General features: G+C 45.0%; 1 protein-coding gene across 1 annotated transcript in view; it reads right to left on the bottom strand.

Moving 5' to 3' along the window:
- The window catches only part of TMC3 (transmembrane channel like 3), a 51,790-nt gene that overhangs the window by 18,838 nt on the left and 19,073 nt on the right, over positions 1-13,879 (bottom strand). Inside the window, exons 6-14 of the mRNA XM_070478217.1 lie at positions 13,275-13,373; positions 13,030-13,172; positions 9,767-9,914; positions 9,047-9,090; positions 7,498-7,645; positions 5,455-5,564; positions 3,725-3,803; positions 1,556-1,795; positions 63-191 (exon numbers count right to left, since the gene is read on the bottom strand). Coding sequence (XP_070334318.1) covers positions 63-191; positions 1,556-1,795; positions 3,725-3,803; positions 5,455-5,564; positions 7,498-7,645; positions 9,047-9,090; positions 9,767-9,914; positions 13,030-13,172; positions 13,275-13,373 — 1,140 coding nt within the window. The remainder of the gene's footprint in view (positions 1-62; positions 192-1,555; positions 1,796-3,724; positions 3,804-5,454; positions 5,565-7,497; positions 7,646-9,046; positions 9,091-9,766; positions 9,915-13,029; positions 13,173-13,274; positions 13,374-13,879) is intronic.

The raw sequence follows: 13,879 nt of genomic DNA, 5'->3' as shown, positions 1-13,879 counted from the left end.
AGCCATGTCAGTTTCCCAGCCTGGCCATCAGGAAAGGGTGGATCCAGCAGCATCTTACTTACAAACTTGCTTTCCAGGTCCCAGCACCAGTAGTCACTTAAGTACCGAACGAAAAGTCCTCGGAAGAAGTCTATGAGCAGAATGCTGGCCACGGTGAAGAGCATGTCGATGATAGACAGCTTCAGCATCTCCTGAAACACAAGGCATCCTTGTGTGCCACCATGCCCAGCCCTCCCCATGGCCACTTTCTCGTCAGGATCCTCCCATCTCTGTTCATTTCTGTGACTTGAGCCACTGGGCCCCCTCCAATGGTGACTCCATTTCTGGTACACAATGGGCACTCAATAAATATTTGTTCATCTGGGGACTTCCCTGGTGGTCCAGTGGTATAGACTTCATCTTCCAATGTAGGGAGGCCAGGTTCAATCCTTGGTTGGGGAGCTAAGATCCCATATGCCTCGGGGCCAAAAAACCAAAACATAGATCAGAACCAATATTGTAAAACATAAATTCAATAAAGACTAAAAAATTGTGCATGTGCGTGTTCAGTCATGTCCGACTTTTTACAACTCCATGAACTGTAGCCTGCTAGGCTCTTCTGTCCATGGAATTTTCCAGGCAGGAATACTCGAGTGGGTTGCCATGTCCTTCTCCAGGGGATTTTCTCAACCCAGGGATGGAACCTATGTTTCCTGCCTTGACAGGCTGATTCTTTACCACTGGGTCACCTGGGAAGCCCAAAACTGGGAAGACTAAAAAATGGTCCACATCAAAAAAAATCTTTAAAAAAAATTTGTTCATTTGAATTTTTATATTTGAGGCCAGCATTACACCAAACCAGGAAAAAAAAAAAAAAAACCTATGATTGGGAGCCATTTAGTAGGAGACCACTTGAGGCATGATTATGGGATAATACCTGGGGAGGGAGATTCTCTGTACAAGACAATAGAGCAAATGTGAAAGGCAGATGGGTTCAGAGCACAGTTTAGAGCAGATGCCTGCATTTGGGGCATCACTCTGCTTTTATTATCCGTGTGCGTGTGTGTATGCTCAGTCATGTTCGACCCTTTGTGACCCCATGGACTATAGCCCACCAGGTTCCTCTGTCCACGGGATTTTCCGGGCAAGAATACTGGAGTGAGTCACCATTTCCTCCTACAGGGGATCTTCCTGATCCAGGGATCAAACCCACATCTCCTGTGTCTCCTGCATTGCAGGAGGATTCTTTACCACTAAGCCATCAAGGAAGCCTCTTAACTATCTGTCATGTGGGCAAGTTACTTAACCTCTTGTGCTTCAATTTCCTCATCTCTGGTTCTAAGGATAATAACAATAAAATTCTAGACTAAGCACTGACAACAGGGTCAAGCACATGGTTAATACTGCAGGAGTTTTTACTCTGATTATTATTATTTGTTTTGAGACCTGGGCAATCTTAAACCCCCAATTAACTTATTTTCCTTTTCTATAAAAGAGGCATAATGGCAGTCAGAGAATTGCTAGAGTCAAGTGATGAAATCGACTCAAAAGGGTTTTATAAAGGACAGCAACCTACCTGTCCAACGTAGGTCTCCCAGCATTGGTCTTGCGGACTCCGGGTGGAGACTGTGGTCTTGTTGGCTCCTGAGAGAGGTGAGATGTAAGTTGGAATGTTGGCCTCTTCCAAGGCCCACGTGCTGTTTCCCCTGAGCCCTATTCCAGGCCCAAGTGTGGACCATCTCTCTTCTCCGGGGGCTGCCCTGGTGGCAAAGGTAGAATCTATCCAGTGACTTGTGCTATTTTGGGGAGTGGCTTCCTGCAGACAGAGAGAAGGAAGAAAAGAGGTTGCTCAGTTACAGTTAGTTCCCAACATGTGAACAAGTTCAGTTATGAGATCGAGTTCGAAAGTCCAACAAAGTCAGTCTAGGTATCCAACAAACACAATCTGCTGTATAGTACTGTACGGTCATAGGTTTATAATACTTTTCACACAAATAATACATTAAATAAGACCCAAAAAATAAAGAAAACATTTTTATTCTAACAGTACAGGACCTTGAAAAGTACAGTAGTACACTTAAATTTAGCTAGCACACAGTAGCACATTCACATCTTTGAAAGTACACAACTTGAAGGTTCATATGTAGGGGACTTACTGTATTTGTAAATAACAATCTGTCATGAACACCAAGGGTATCATTGCAATGCTTTGAAATAATCTCTTTCTACATCTCTGTTTCTGTCTCCATCTCTCTCTCTCTCACTCTCCCACTCTCTCTAGCTTGGTTGATAACCACTTGACTAGGAAGGGTCCAGGAATGAACATTGTAATGAATAGTGTTTATTGGTCACTAGTGAGTGTCAGAGGCTGTCCTAAGTTATGGCCTGTTCTATTTCTCATTCTCACGAGAGTGTCAGGTGAGAATGATTATTCCACGTGATAGATGAGATGTGATAGATAAGATAGATGTGATAGATGAGATGAGTGCTCCATACTAGGAATGGATGTTATAGATGTGATAGATGAGATGAAGCTCAGCTAAATGAAGTAAGATGCTAGTAGGTGGCAGGTGGGGACCCCGTCTTTGCAACACCGAAGCCCTGATGCAGAACCATTACTCCCCATGGCCTCTGCTGTCTTACAAGCTGCAAGATTTGATGTTAGTCAGGTATGGCTTATATAAACAACCCTAAGAAAGCTCCTCTTCCCTGCCTCGCCTCCCCCTACCCTTTGGGATATTCTCACAGGTGGATCAGGTTTAACATGAGCTCCAAACCTATCCTAGGCTGGGAGTGGATCCCCTGGTGGGTATTGGGAGGGGGCTGCTCTGAACTGTTCTCCATAAGATGTTTATATTCTCCTGATTTTCTGAGTGGGTCACATGGCCTGCAGTTCTTCCAGGATCATTTACCAGAGCTGTTGATGGCTTTTTCTGGTGGAATTCCAGGAAAGAGAGTCAGGAAGCCCAGATTCTCATTCTAGCACTTATCAGTGACTAGCCATCAATTCTGGCCTCAGTTTCTCTATCTTGGGACTAATTTTCCCATTCTTATGTTGAGAAGACCACAACTGAATTGAATTTCCAACATGAAGAATGGAGTGCAAGTATAAGCAGTAATGCTGACAATATTGACGATTGCCCTTATGTGTGTGTATATGTGTGTGTGCATGTGTGTATGTGTGTCTCTGTGTGTACTGTGTATATATGTGTACATCTGTTTGTGTGTATGCATGCATATGTATGTATATTTGTATACGTGCTGCATGCTAAGTCACTTCAGTCATGTATGACTCTTTGCAACCCCATGAACTGTAGCCCACCAGGATCCTCTGTCCATGGAATTCTCCAGGCAAGAATACTGGAGTGGGTTGCCATTTCCTCCTCCAAGGGATCTTCACGACCCAGGGATTCACCTGCACCTCTTCCATCTGTTGCACTGGCAGGCAGGTTCTTTACCACTAGCGCCACCTAGGAAGCCCAATGTGTGTGTGTGTGTGTGTGTGTGTGTATGCATATATATGCATGTGTTTATGTGCACGCATATGTGTGCACACACATGTGTATGTGTATATATGTATGCACCTGTGTGTTCACACATATATGTGTATGCATGTGTGTGTGCATGTGCATATATGTGTGTAAATGTTTGTGTGTGTGTGTATATGTATATGTGAACATGTGCCTGTGTGTGGTATGGGGGAGGCAGTGGGCAGCTGGGCAAGTTCCCAGGGCAGAGCACTCACCTCAATGCTCATGCTGTTAACTTTGTCCAGGAGGGCGATGATCAGACTGTAGAGGTTCCCCAGATAGAGTACAAGGACCCTGAAAGCCACAAACCCACCTTGAATGAGCAGACCACCACACAAAATCCATGCTTCTGTCTGATCCATGCTTCTACCATGATTCTGGAGTGACTATCATGCTTAGGCTAAGACAGTGGTTGGTTGTCACCCTTGGTTTCCTTCAGAATCAGATTATGTAAAAAAAAAAAAATGGTAGCCTGAACTCATGAGGGGCAAGTGTATCGATGCCTCTGTTTCTCTAGTTTTGAGCAAGAACAACGAGGCCAATCTGTATACTAAGAATGCAATCATAGTATTGCTTCTCCCTGATGTCTACCTGTGAGGGAGCTGCTGAGGAATGCTCTTCTCTCTCCTGGGTTGACAGAGGAGGTGCTGAGCGCAGCACAGAGGCAAGGGTTCGAGCCCGGGGGCTGGACCACCCATCTCCCCAGAGCCACCCTGGATGAGGGGTTTACACATGCCATCCCCTGATCTTTCAAGTGTTGTTTTTCTATCTTTGAAATGACAATTGGACTTCCGTTGGACTTCAAGGCTGGCAAATAACAGCCTTTTAGCCAAATCCTACCCTCTTCTATTTCTGGAAATAAAACTGCAAGAAACACAGCCACACCCCATAGATGCTGTATGGTCCATGGTCACTTCCCTACTATGACCTCAGAATTGAGCCTTCATAGGCCTTCATATTCTCTCTTCAGAGATTTCATAGACCAGCACAATCAAAAAGAGGTACTTGGTCCTTTACAGAAAATATTTGCCTACTCCTGAAAGAGAGTCATTCTTCACAAAGTGATCTGGGGGAAATCTGTTCTGTAGAACATGATCCAGTGTTACAAGAGGAAATACAATCAAAGCACTGGAGGCCCCAGAGGGTTGGGAGACAAGTAAGCCATGTTCTAATATCCCTGCCCTCTGCAACCATCACCCTAACAGAACCTCCCCTAAAGCTGCACGTCTCCTGACAAAGAGGCTGCTCCAGGGAGGAGACGGAGATTTTTCAGTAAGACAGTGTTGAAGCCAATGCTAGCAATGAAATGTGGTTTCATGAGGCCAGCCCCTCTGATCTCCCCTGTCCTCAGACTGCTGTGGCTCACATCTGCATCTACCACCTGCTGAACACCCACTGACCATCCTGACACAGCCCCCATGGCCCCCTGACTTACCCACAAGAACCTCTATGGGTCTGTGCTTTGGGGAATTATGAGTAAAGCATTATGTTCATCTCACATCTGGAAAGACAGCAAGAGTCTCTCACCTCTTGTGGTCAATCCAACCGAGGGACTCCAAGTGTGGGCAAAACAGGGCAGCCTTTCCTTCATCTTCTGGTCCTTTCTCTCGCATCTACTTTTTCTGCCTGTCTCCCCCTCTTCTCATCTTCTCCATCCCTCCCGCCCTCCTCCTCTTTTCCTCTTATCTCATCACCACCCTTTCATCCATCTCTTCCATTCAGTCCTCCTGGTCTTTCCTCTCCAGCCCCCTCCTCTCTCCCTACCTCCTCTTCCCCCTCCTTCCCATCGTTCAACCCTGGTAGCTAAGACACTCCATAGGGCTAGTCCTGTGCTAAGACTGGCGGGGAGGGGCAAAGCAAGCCCTGGCTCCTGAGAGACTGAGTTTCCACAGTGGGTGGCCAGACAGTGGACCCATAAGGAAACCTCCCAGCACGGTGGCCGTACCTTGCCAGCTGGAAGCGCAGTGTGGTTCGTGGGTGGTACATCTCCAAGGCGGCGATAAGGTCGAAGGCCGATGGTGCCAGCATGGTGACAAGGGAGACCACCACACTCACCTACAAGAGAATGCATGCCCCACCAAGCTCCTCCGAGGGCTCCCCACCCCCAAATCTCAGGCTTCATCACCTGACAGTTGATCTCATAGCCTAATGTTTGGTAGGGGAGAGGGGTATTCAGAGAATCCTGCAGTTCTTACATGGAAAACCTCCCCCAGATCTTAGCTAATAGCTGTTTGACAAGGCCAGTTTGCCATGGGTTTATTCTTTGCAGTGATGGCAGTGGTAGTTTAGTCGCTAAGTCATGTTCGACTCTTTGCAACCCCATGGACTCCAGTCCACCAGGCTCCTCTGTCCATGATATTCTTTCAGGCAAGAATACTGGAGTGGGTTGCCATTTCCTTCTCCAGGGGATCTTCCCAAGCCAGGGATCCAATCCATGTCTCCTGCATTGCAGGCAGATTCTTTACCAACTGAGCCCCCAGGGAAGCCCTATTCTTTCTAGGAACCTTCCTTAAACTGAAGACTCTCATATGTGCCATTTGGGATTCACTGGTGTTTTGGTCACCTTCTTAAATTACTGTCTTATTCTATGTATACTTTCCTTACCTTGGATGGAAGAAGAAAATAAGTGTAGCTGTTAAGAACAGAAAAGGAAAGTCTGAGAGGTAATAAATATTCTTTCTGCACATGCAAAATTATCTAGAGCATTACTTTCAAATGACTCTTGTTTCTCTGTATTTATGGTAAGTGAAAGCAGAGGCTTAGCTGGTACATGAGAGCTGTGAGCTAAAGAAGAAATAATTTCTGAATTTATCTTTCAAAAATTTATCTAACTATCCACACACAAGAACATATTTCTATAACCCACTTAACTGACATAAAATACAGAGGTATGAGAAGAGACTCTGTAATGCAGTCTATTCTGGAAAATTATTGTACATTGGGGATGAATATATTGCCTGCACACTTTGTTTTTAGTCATTTTCATAGAAGTGGTCTGAGAGGTGGCATTTGTGCTACTTCTGCAATTCAAATATTTACAGGTAAATCAAACCAAACTTTCAGGACCAGAGTCTTATAATAATGAGTAAGAATTATAAAACTGTTTGTAACCTTTCTCTTGGTAATCTTCTATTCGTGGGAATAGTCACATAAATGGAGGGGAAAGGACTTTTACAAAAATGAGCCATTGGTGTGAGGCTATTTTGGGAAGCAATATTGTGACTTAGAAATACAGAGGGACTTTCCTGGTGGTCCAATAGTTAAGAATCCACCTTCCAGTGCAGGGGATGCAGGTTCGATCCCTGGTTGGGGAACTAAGATCCCACATGCCTTGGGGCAATTAAACCCATATACTGCAACAAGAGAAGCCTGCACACTGCAGCGAAGACCCAGCACAGGCAAAATATAAAAATATGGAAACCACCTAAATGTTCAACAATCCCCATGTGGTCAACTTCGACACATGCAATGGAAGACAATGCAATTGCTAATTCAAATCCTGGTGAAGTCAGTTTCTGGAAACATGCATATAAAGAAACACAAAGCCAAGAAAGCAAAGCACAGTCAGCAGTGCAACTCCAAGGGAAAGAATGTACAGATCTTGAGGGTGGTTTTGAATCAAAACCTTCCTCATTAAGACTGGGGATATCATTCAGCCAAGCTCGAGTGTTGCCACTCTGGTTCCAAGCCCTTGTGATCCATGCTCTAGAATAAGAGGACTACAGTTTTTCCATGGAGATACTTCCAGTGAATCCACTTAAGAAACACCACAGGGGGGACTTCCCTGGTGGTCCAGTGGCTAAGACTCTGCACTCCCAGTACAGAGGGCATGGGTTTCATCCCTGGTTGGGGAACTAGATCCCACATGCTGCAACTAAAAATCCTGCATGCTGCAACTAAGACCTGGTGCAAATTAATTAATTCATTAAAAACAAAAAATAAGAAACACCCAGGAAACAGAGGAGGGTCTGCCACTGTGTGTGGGTACCTCGTTCTTCTCCCAGAGTGTCAGCTCCTTCTTGGACTGTGCCAGCTTCTGAGACCGGTCCACCACGAAGTAGATGAGATAGATGCTCCCAGCAAGTGAGACAAGCACCAGGATGTTGGCCACGACCCGCAGGCAGATGGTCACTGCCCTGCAGGGAGAGGCAGGTGTGGGGACAGTACGCCAGGCTCCACACAGGGCGTCCATATGCATATCTTCCTCACATTTTGACAGAATCAGGATTCAGAATTTGTGTGTGGGAGAGAAATGAGAACTGGGCTTTCTGCTGATTTGTTTGCTTGTAATAATGAATCACCAAATGAGACATTTTTGAATGGGGATGAGTTCAGGATGGCTGCAGCTTTCACATTTGAGGGAACATCTAAATCACCTGTGAGGTTTGCTCTGTGAGACATGCTAAGAATGTGGAGTCTTGGGTCTCACTCTCAGAGATGTTAATTCTGTCAGTCAAGGTGGGCATTGGAGGGATCTGCATTTGCAGCACCTTGCAGGTAATCCTCATGTGGGTGGCTCTCTGCCCCCTGAGAACATAGATGGAGTCCCATCCTTTCATTTCGTAGCTGAGGAAGCAGTGGCCCTGAAGAGTCAAGGGCATTTCGGGGTCATAGAAATTAATGACAAAGAGAGGGCTAGAATCCATTTTTCAACACCCTATGGAGAGTCCATCTCCCCATAACAACTGCTTCCTCTCAGGGGCTGGTGTTTCCTCAACTCCCCAGGTCTCCAGCATCCCCTGGACAGGCTTTTTCTGCATCTCAGGAACTAACCATGAGCTTAAACCACCAGTGAGGATGGACCTAGAGACTGCCATTCAAAGTGAGGTTAAGTCAGACAGAGAAAAAAACACAGCACAATTATCACTTATATGTGGCATTTAGAAAAATGGTAGAGATGACTTATTTGCAGAGCAGAAAGAGAGACTGATGTAGAGAACAAATGCCTAGACCCCAAGGGGGTAGGATGAATTGAGAGGTTGGGATCAACATATAAACACTGCTCTGTATACCAGTCAATCCTAATGGAGATCAACCCTGAATATTCATTGGAAGGACTGATGCTGAAGCTAAAGCTCCAATACTTATGACACCAGATTCAAAGAGCCAAATCATTTAAGAGACCCTGATGCTGGGAAAGATCAAAGGCAGAAGGAGAAGATGGTTAGATAGGATCACCAACTCAATGGACATGAATTTGAGTAAACTCCAGAAGATAGTGAAGGACAGGGGAGCCTGGTGTGCTACAGACCATTGGGTCGCAAAGAGTCAGACATGACTGAGCAACTAAATAGTCAACAGAGCACTACATCCCGCATGCCACAACTAAGACCGGTCACAGCCAAATAAATAAATCGTAAATATGCTTAAAGAGGGAAAAATTATAGGGTTCCTACATACCACATTAAGAGATGGATAGATTTTAAGAAAAAAGAACTGCCTGACGTGGTATGAAAATAAGATAGACTCTGGTGATTTTGGCACCAAATTAAAACAGCTTATCAATGACTCTAGTATGGGGAGTTTGTCATACATACAGGTTTTTGCTTTTCTTCTTTTCCTGTTCTTCCAGTATAGCCTCCTTTAAAGAAAGACACATACAGTATTGAAAGCTTAGTATTTTCATTAATCATAAGTTTTTACAAATAGCTTATGAGAGAAATGACTTATCCAGTATTTTTAATCATAAATTCAACATCTAGACTTCATTCTATATCAGCACTTTGTATAATAATAGACTAAAAAAGGCAACTGGAGAATGGAAAGAAGAAATGGAGAAATAAATTATTGAGATCATCAAAATGATCTAAATCATGTTTTTCTCAGAAGTGGCACCATTTAGCTGTAATGTTGTTCAGGAGCTCTGTCTCTGAATGCTTTTTACTGTGTTATCTTCTAAGTCAACACTAAGAGGTTGTAGCTCCCACATAGATGTATTTATTCATTTACAAGTTATATGCATGCAACAAGGTAGTAATCCATTATGCAAATTAACACAGATACACACATGGAAATTTTAGAAGGATGAAATTTTTTTTTAAAGTTCCAGTGTTTCTCTCCTGCACACCATCGAATTGTTTGGGGGCATGTGGGGGACACATCATGTCACGTGACGTTGGAGGCTGTGGCTGCCTTGGTCTGAGTGCCGTGGGAACGGGACCACGCTGACCCCCGACAGAGGGCCAGCGGCTCTTGCTGTAAAGGCTGTGGTCTGCAGAGCCCCGACTCCTGGCAGCCTGGACGGCTCCCTAACTCACCCTGATGCTGTTCACGATGGCTGCGGTTTTGCTCTCGGCCGCCTCTGGGTTGCCAATGAGGTAATCCCAAGCGCAGAACACCCGCCAGCAGAACGTGTAGTTTTCACTGGAAGCGCTGGCGAGGCTCGTGCGGGAGTTCTTAGCCATCCTGCACGAGAGGACCAGAGAAAACGTAATTCAAAAAAGACACATGCCCCCAGTGTTCACTGCAGCACCACTCACAACAGCCAGCACATGGAAGCAACCTAAACATCCACCAACAGAGGAATAGATGAATATGTGGTGTGTATAAACAATGGAGTATTACTCAACCATAAAAAGAATAACAATGCCATTTGCAGTAACATGGATGCAACTAGAGATCCTCATACTAAGTGAAGTAGGTCAGGTAAAGACAAATATCTTATGATATCACTTCTATGTGGAATCTTAAAAAACAAAAAATCTACAAATGAACTTACCTACAAAACCAAAGCAGAGTTAAGATGTATAACATAAACTTAGGGTTACTGGGGGTGGGATAAGAGTGGGGGAGGGGATAAACTGGAACACTGGGATTGACACATACACATTGATATATATAAAACAGGTAATTAATAAGGATCTGCTGCATACCACAGGGAATGCTACTCAATACTCTGTAATTGCCTATATTGGAAAACAATCTGTGAACATGTGTATATGTAAGTTTCCCCCAGGTGGCGCTAGTGGTAAAGAATCCACCTGCCAATGCAGGAGATGCAAGAGAGGTGGGTTCAGTCTCTGGGTCAGAAAGATCCCCTGGAGTAGGAAGTGGCAACCCACTCCAGTATTCTTACTTGGAGAATTCCATGGACAGAGGAGCCTGGTGGGTTACAGTCTATAGGGTCACAGAGAGTCAGACAGGACTGAGCGACTGAGCACATGAGCACACATATATAGGTGTAACTGATTCACTTTGCTGTACACCTTAAACTTACACAATATTGAAAAGTCAACTAAACACTAATTAAAATTTTTTACAAAAAGACCAGAAAGGGTCATGCAAGAACAGTGTCGGAAACAGGCTCAGCCACTGGGTGCTGCTGTGGGTCCATGTGGAGCAAGGAGCCCCATCTACGTGTGGACAGGCAGAACCCTGACTGGGTTCAGCCCCGCTTGTGGCTTGTGAACTCACCACCCGCTTTGAACAGTATGAAAACAGCAAATTCTTGGGTGAGTCCTTTGCATAAGCTCTCCCATCACTAGTGGTCAGGAGGTCCCTGTGAGTGTGTGCACTCACTGCACTGGTGCAGCTGTGGTTGTGAAACAAACCTTTTTACTTTGAACTGAATCAGTTCTCCTTGGAGCCCCTGCCCAATGAAGCAACCACCCCACCAAGTGGGAGCCTGTCAGATACCTCTTATACAGGACTTTGCATCAGATGTAAGGCAGGAGTCATGATTCTGTCCTTCAGGCCAGCAGTCCCCAACCCCTGGGCCAAGCACCAGTACCAGTCCGTGGCCTATTAAGAACCAGGCTGCACTGGGCTGCTAACGAAGCTTCATCTCTACTTCACTTGCACCCCATCCCTCTCATCACCCTGAGATGGGACTGTCTAGTTGTAGGAAAACAAGCTCAGGGCTCCCAGAGTGTGCATTATGGTGAGGTGTATAATTATTTCATATCACAATGTAATAATAATAGAAATAAAATGCACAATAAATGTAATGTGCTTGAATTATCCCAAAACCATCCCCTACCCTGTCCATGGGAAAATGGTCTTCCATGAAACTGGTCCCCAGTGCCAAAAGTCTGCTGCTCTAGAGCATCTCTCCTCTTAGAAGCTTTTCCCTCTCTGTCTATCCACGTTTCCTGCTCCAGAGTTGACAGCAATTTGTCTCTTAAACTCTAACATCCAGCAAAGGGTTTGTGTTGTAGGTGGGGTCTTGAGGCCCCCCAGAGGCTAAGCTGGAAAGCTTCCTGTGAACTTTCGGTCCTCAAGTCACTCTGCATCTCCCTGTATGTGAGTATGTATGCTCAGTCACTCAGTTGTGTCTGACTCTCTGCAGCCCCATGGACTATATATAGCCCACTAGGTTCCTCTGTCCATGGAATTTATCCAGGCAAGAATACTAGAGTGGGCTTCCATTTCCTTCTCCAGCAGATCTTCCCAACCCAGAGATGGAATGCACATCTCTTGCTTCTTTTGCACTGGCAGGCAGATTCTTTACCACTAGCACCACCTGCTGTTTTTTCTGTTTTATAATAATCTAATTATAACCATAATTATAAACATAACCTTACATATCAATAAACATATTTCAACAATATTCTTATTTGCTGATTTTTATCATGTTCCTGTTTTTCTTTAACTTTTTATTTCTTATTGGGGTTTTGGACTGCAAGGGGATCAAACCAGTCAATCCTAAAGGAAATCAGTCCTGAATATTCATTGGAAAGACTGATGCTAAAGCTGCAACTCAAATACTTTGGCCACCTGATGCAAAGAACTGACTCATTGGAAAAGACCCTGATGCTGGGGAAGATTGAAGGCAGGAGGAGAAGAGGATGACAGAAGATGAGATGGTTGGATGGCATCACTGACACAATGGATATGAGTTTGAGCAAGCTCCAGGAGTTGGTGATAGACGGGGAAGCCTAGTGTGGCATAGTCCATGGGGTTGAAATGAGTTGGACATCAACTGAACTGATAGCAGATTAACAATGCTGTGATAGTTTCAGGTGCAGAGCGAAGGGACTCAGTCATATCATGTTCCTAACATGTAACATACATGTACATAACATGTACCCATTTTTGTGTGAACTCTTAAGTTACTCAAGTCACTGCGCATCTAGGTTTTATCTGCTTGATGATAATGATGATGATGACTGTTTTATCTTTATCCTAATCCCTTCTCCCTGAACTTTGTTATGATGACGCAAGGGGCAGTGTGATGAAGACAAGCTGGAGTGTTCACAGATCAGAGCTTCCCTGATGGCACTAGTGCTAAAGAATCCGCATGCCAATGCAGGAGGCACAGATTTAATCCTTGGATTGGAAAGATCCCCTTGGAGAAGGAAATGGGAACCCAATCCTTTCATGCCTGGAAAATTACATGGACAGAATAACCTGTATGTTATTCATACAGTCGTTGCAGAGTCAGATACAACTAAGCAGGGAGGCCACACCTAATCTGTAACATGGGCAGATGTATGCCCTGATTTTGCAGGGTTAGTGACAAGATGAAATGAGATCATCCACAGCATTTTGGCATGGATTTTGAGGAACTGAACGGACATACTTTTTTAAGAGGATGATAAAGCTGTAAGCAAACACCGCCATCCCCACCAGGAAATAGGCCAAGGGCAGCCGGTAGCCAGCTCTCCCGATCCGTCTCTCCCTGCCGTAGTAGCCATAGAAGAGGACTGAGTACTGGAGGTAACCCTGCAGAGAGAGCACTTGGTGTCATTTCTGACTCCTAGGTTCTAGAACATTCACAACCCCCTCCCACTTCGAGACAAGAGTGTGGCTGGGCATGAACCTCACCCCTAGAGACCAAACGGTGTCCAGATCTTGGGCAGATGCAATATGCTCCTTGGGGATGGTCTTGCTGGCTGTGCTTCCAAATGGTTGGCCTGCAATGAGCTGGTGACAGAGGAAGGGCGATCATGCAGTCCTCTGGGTGGTAAGGGACCAGAAGAAAAGGGGCCACTGATCTCCATGCACCTGTGAAGATGCTGCACCTACAAGACTCTTAGGAGGTGGATTCTGCTTGATACTTATTGATAAGGAATTCATCATGAGTAGCCAGACTTTCATTTGCCTGATTGCGGCCAGTCTGAGTGTACTCTCTAGGCTGGACATGGCTTCTAAGGGAGGATGATTGAAGCCACTGGCTTTCTATAATGGCATAGGAAATGGTCCCATTTGCTTTGCAAAGATAAAGTTTAGTTGAGAAATGGATTTTACTTTAACACAATGTCTACACACTGGCCCATAAGCCAAATCCAGCCTAACACTTCCTTTTGTGTGGCCCAAGAGCTAAGGAAGGTTTGAGTGGTGGTGGTTTAGCGGCTAAGTCATATCCAACTCTTTGCGACCCCATGGACTATAGACCCCCAGGCTCCTCTGCCCTTGGGATTTCCCAGGCA

Source organism: Odocoileus virginianus, chromosome 16, assembly GCF_023699985.2.
Source record: "Odocoileus virginianus isolate 20LAN1187 ecotype Illinois chromosome 16, Ovbor_1.2, whole genome shotgun sequence".
NCBI lineage: Eukaryota > Metazoa > Chordata > Mammalia > Artiodactyla > Cervidae > Odocoileus > Odocoileus virginianus.
Note: the sequence above shows the minus strand (reverse complement) of the source record. Positions and strands in the feature narration are given on the sequence as shown.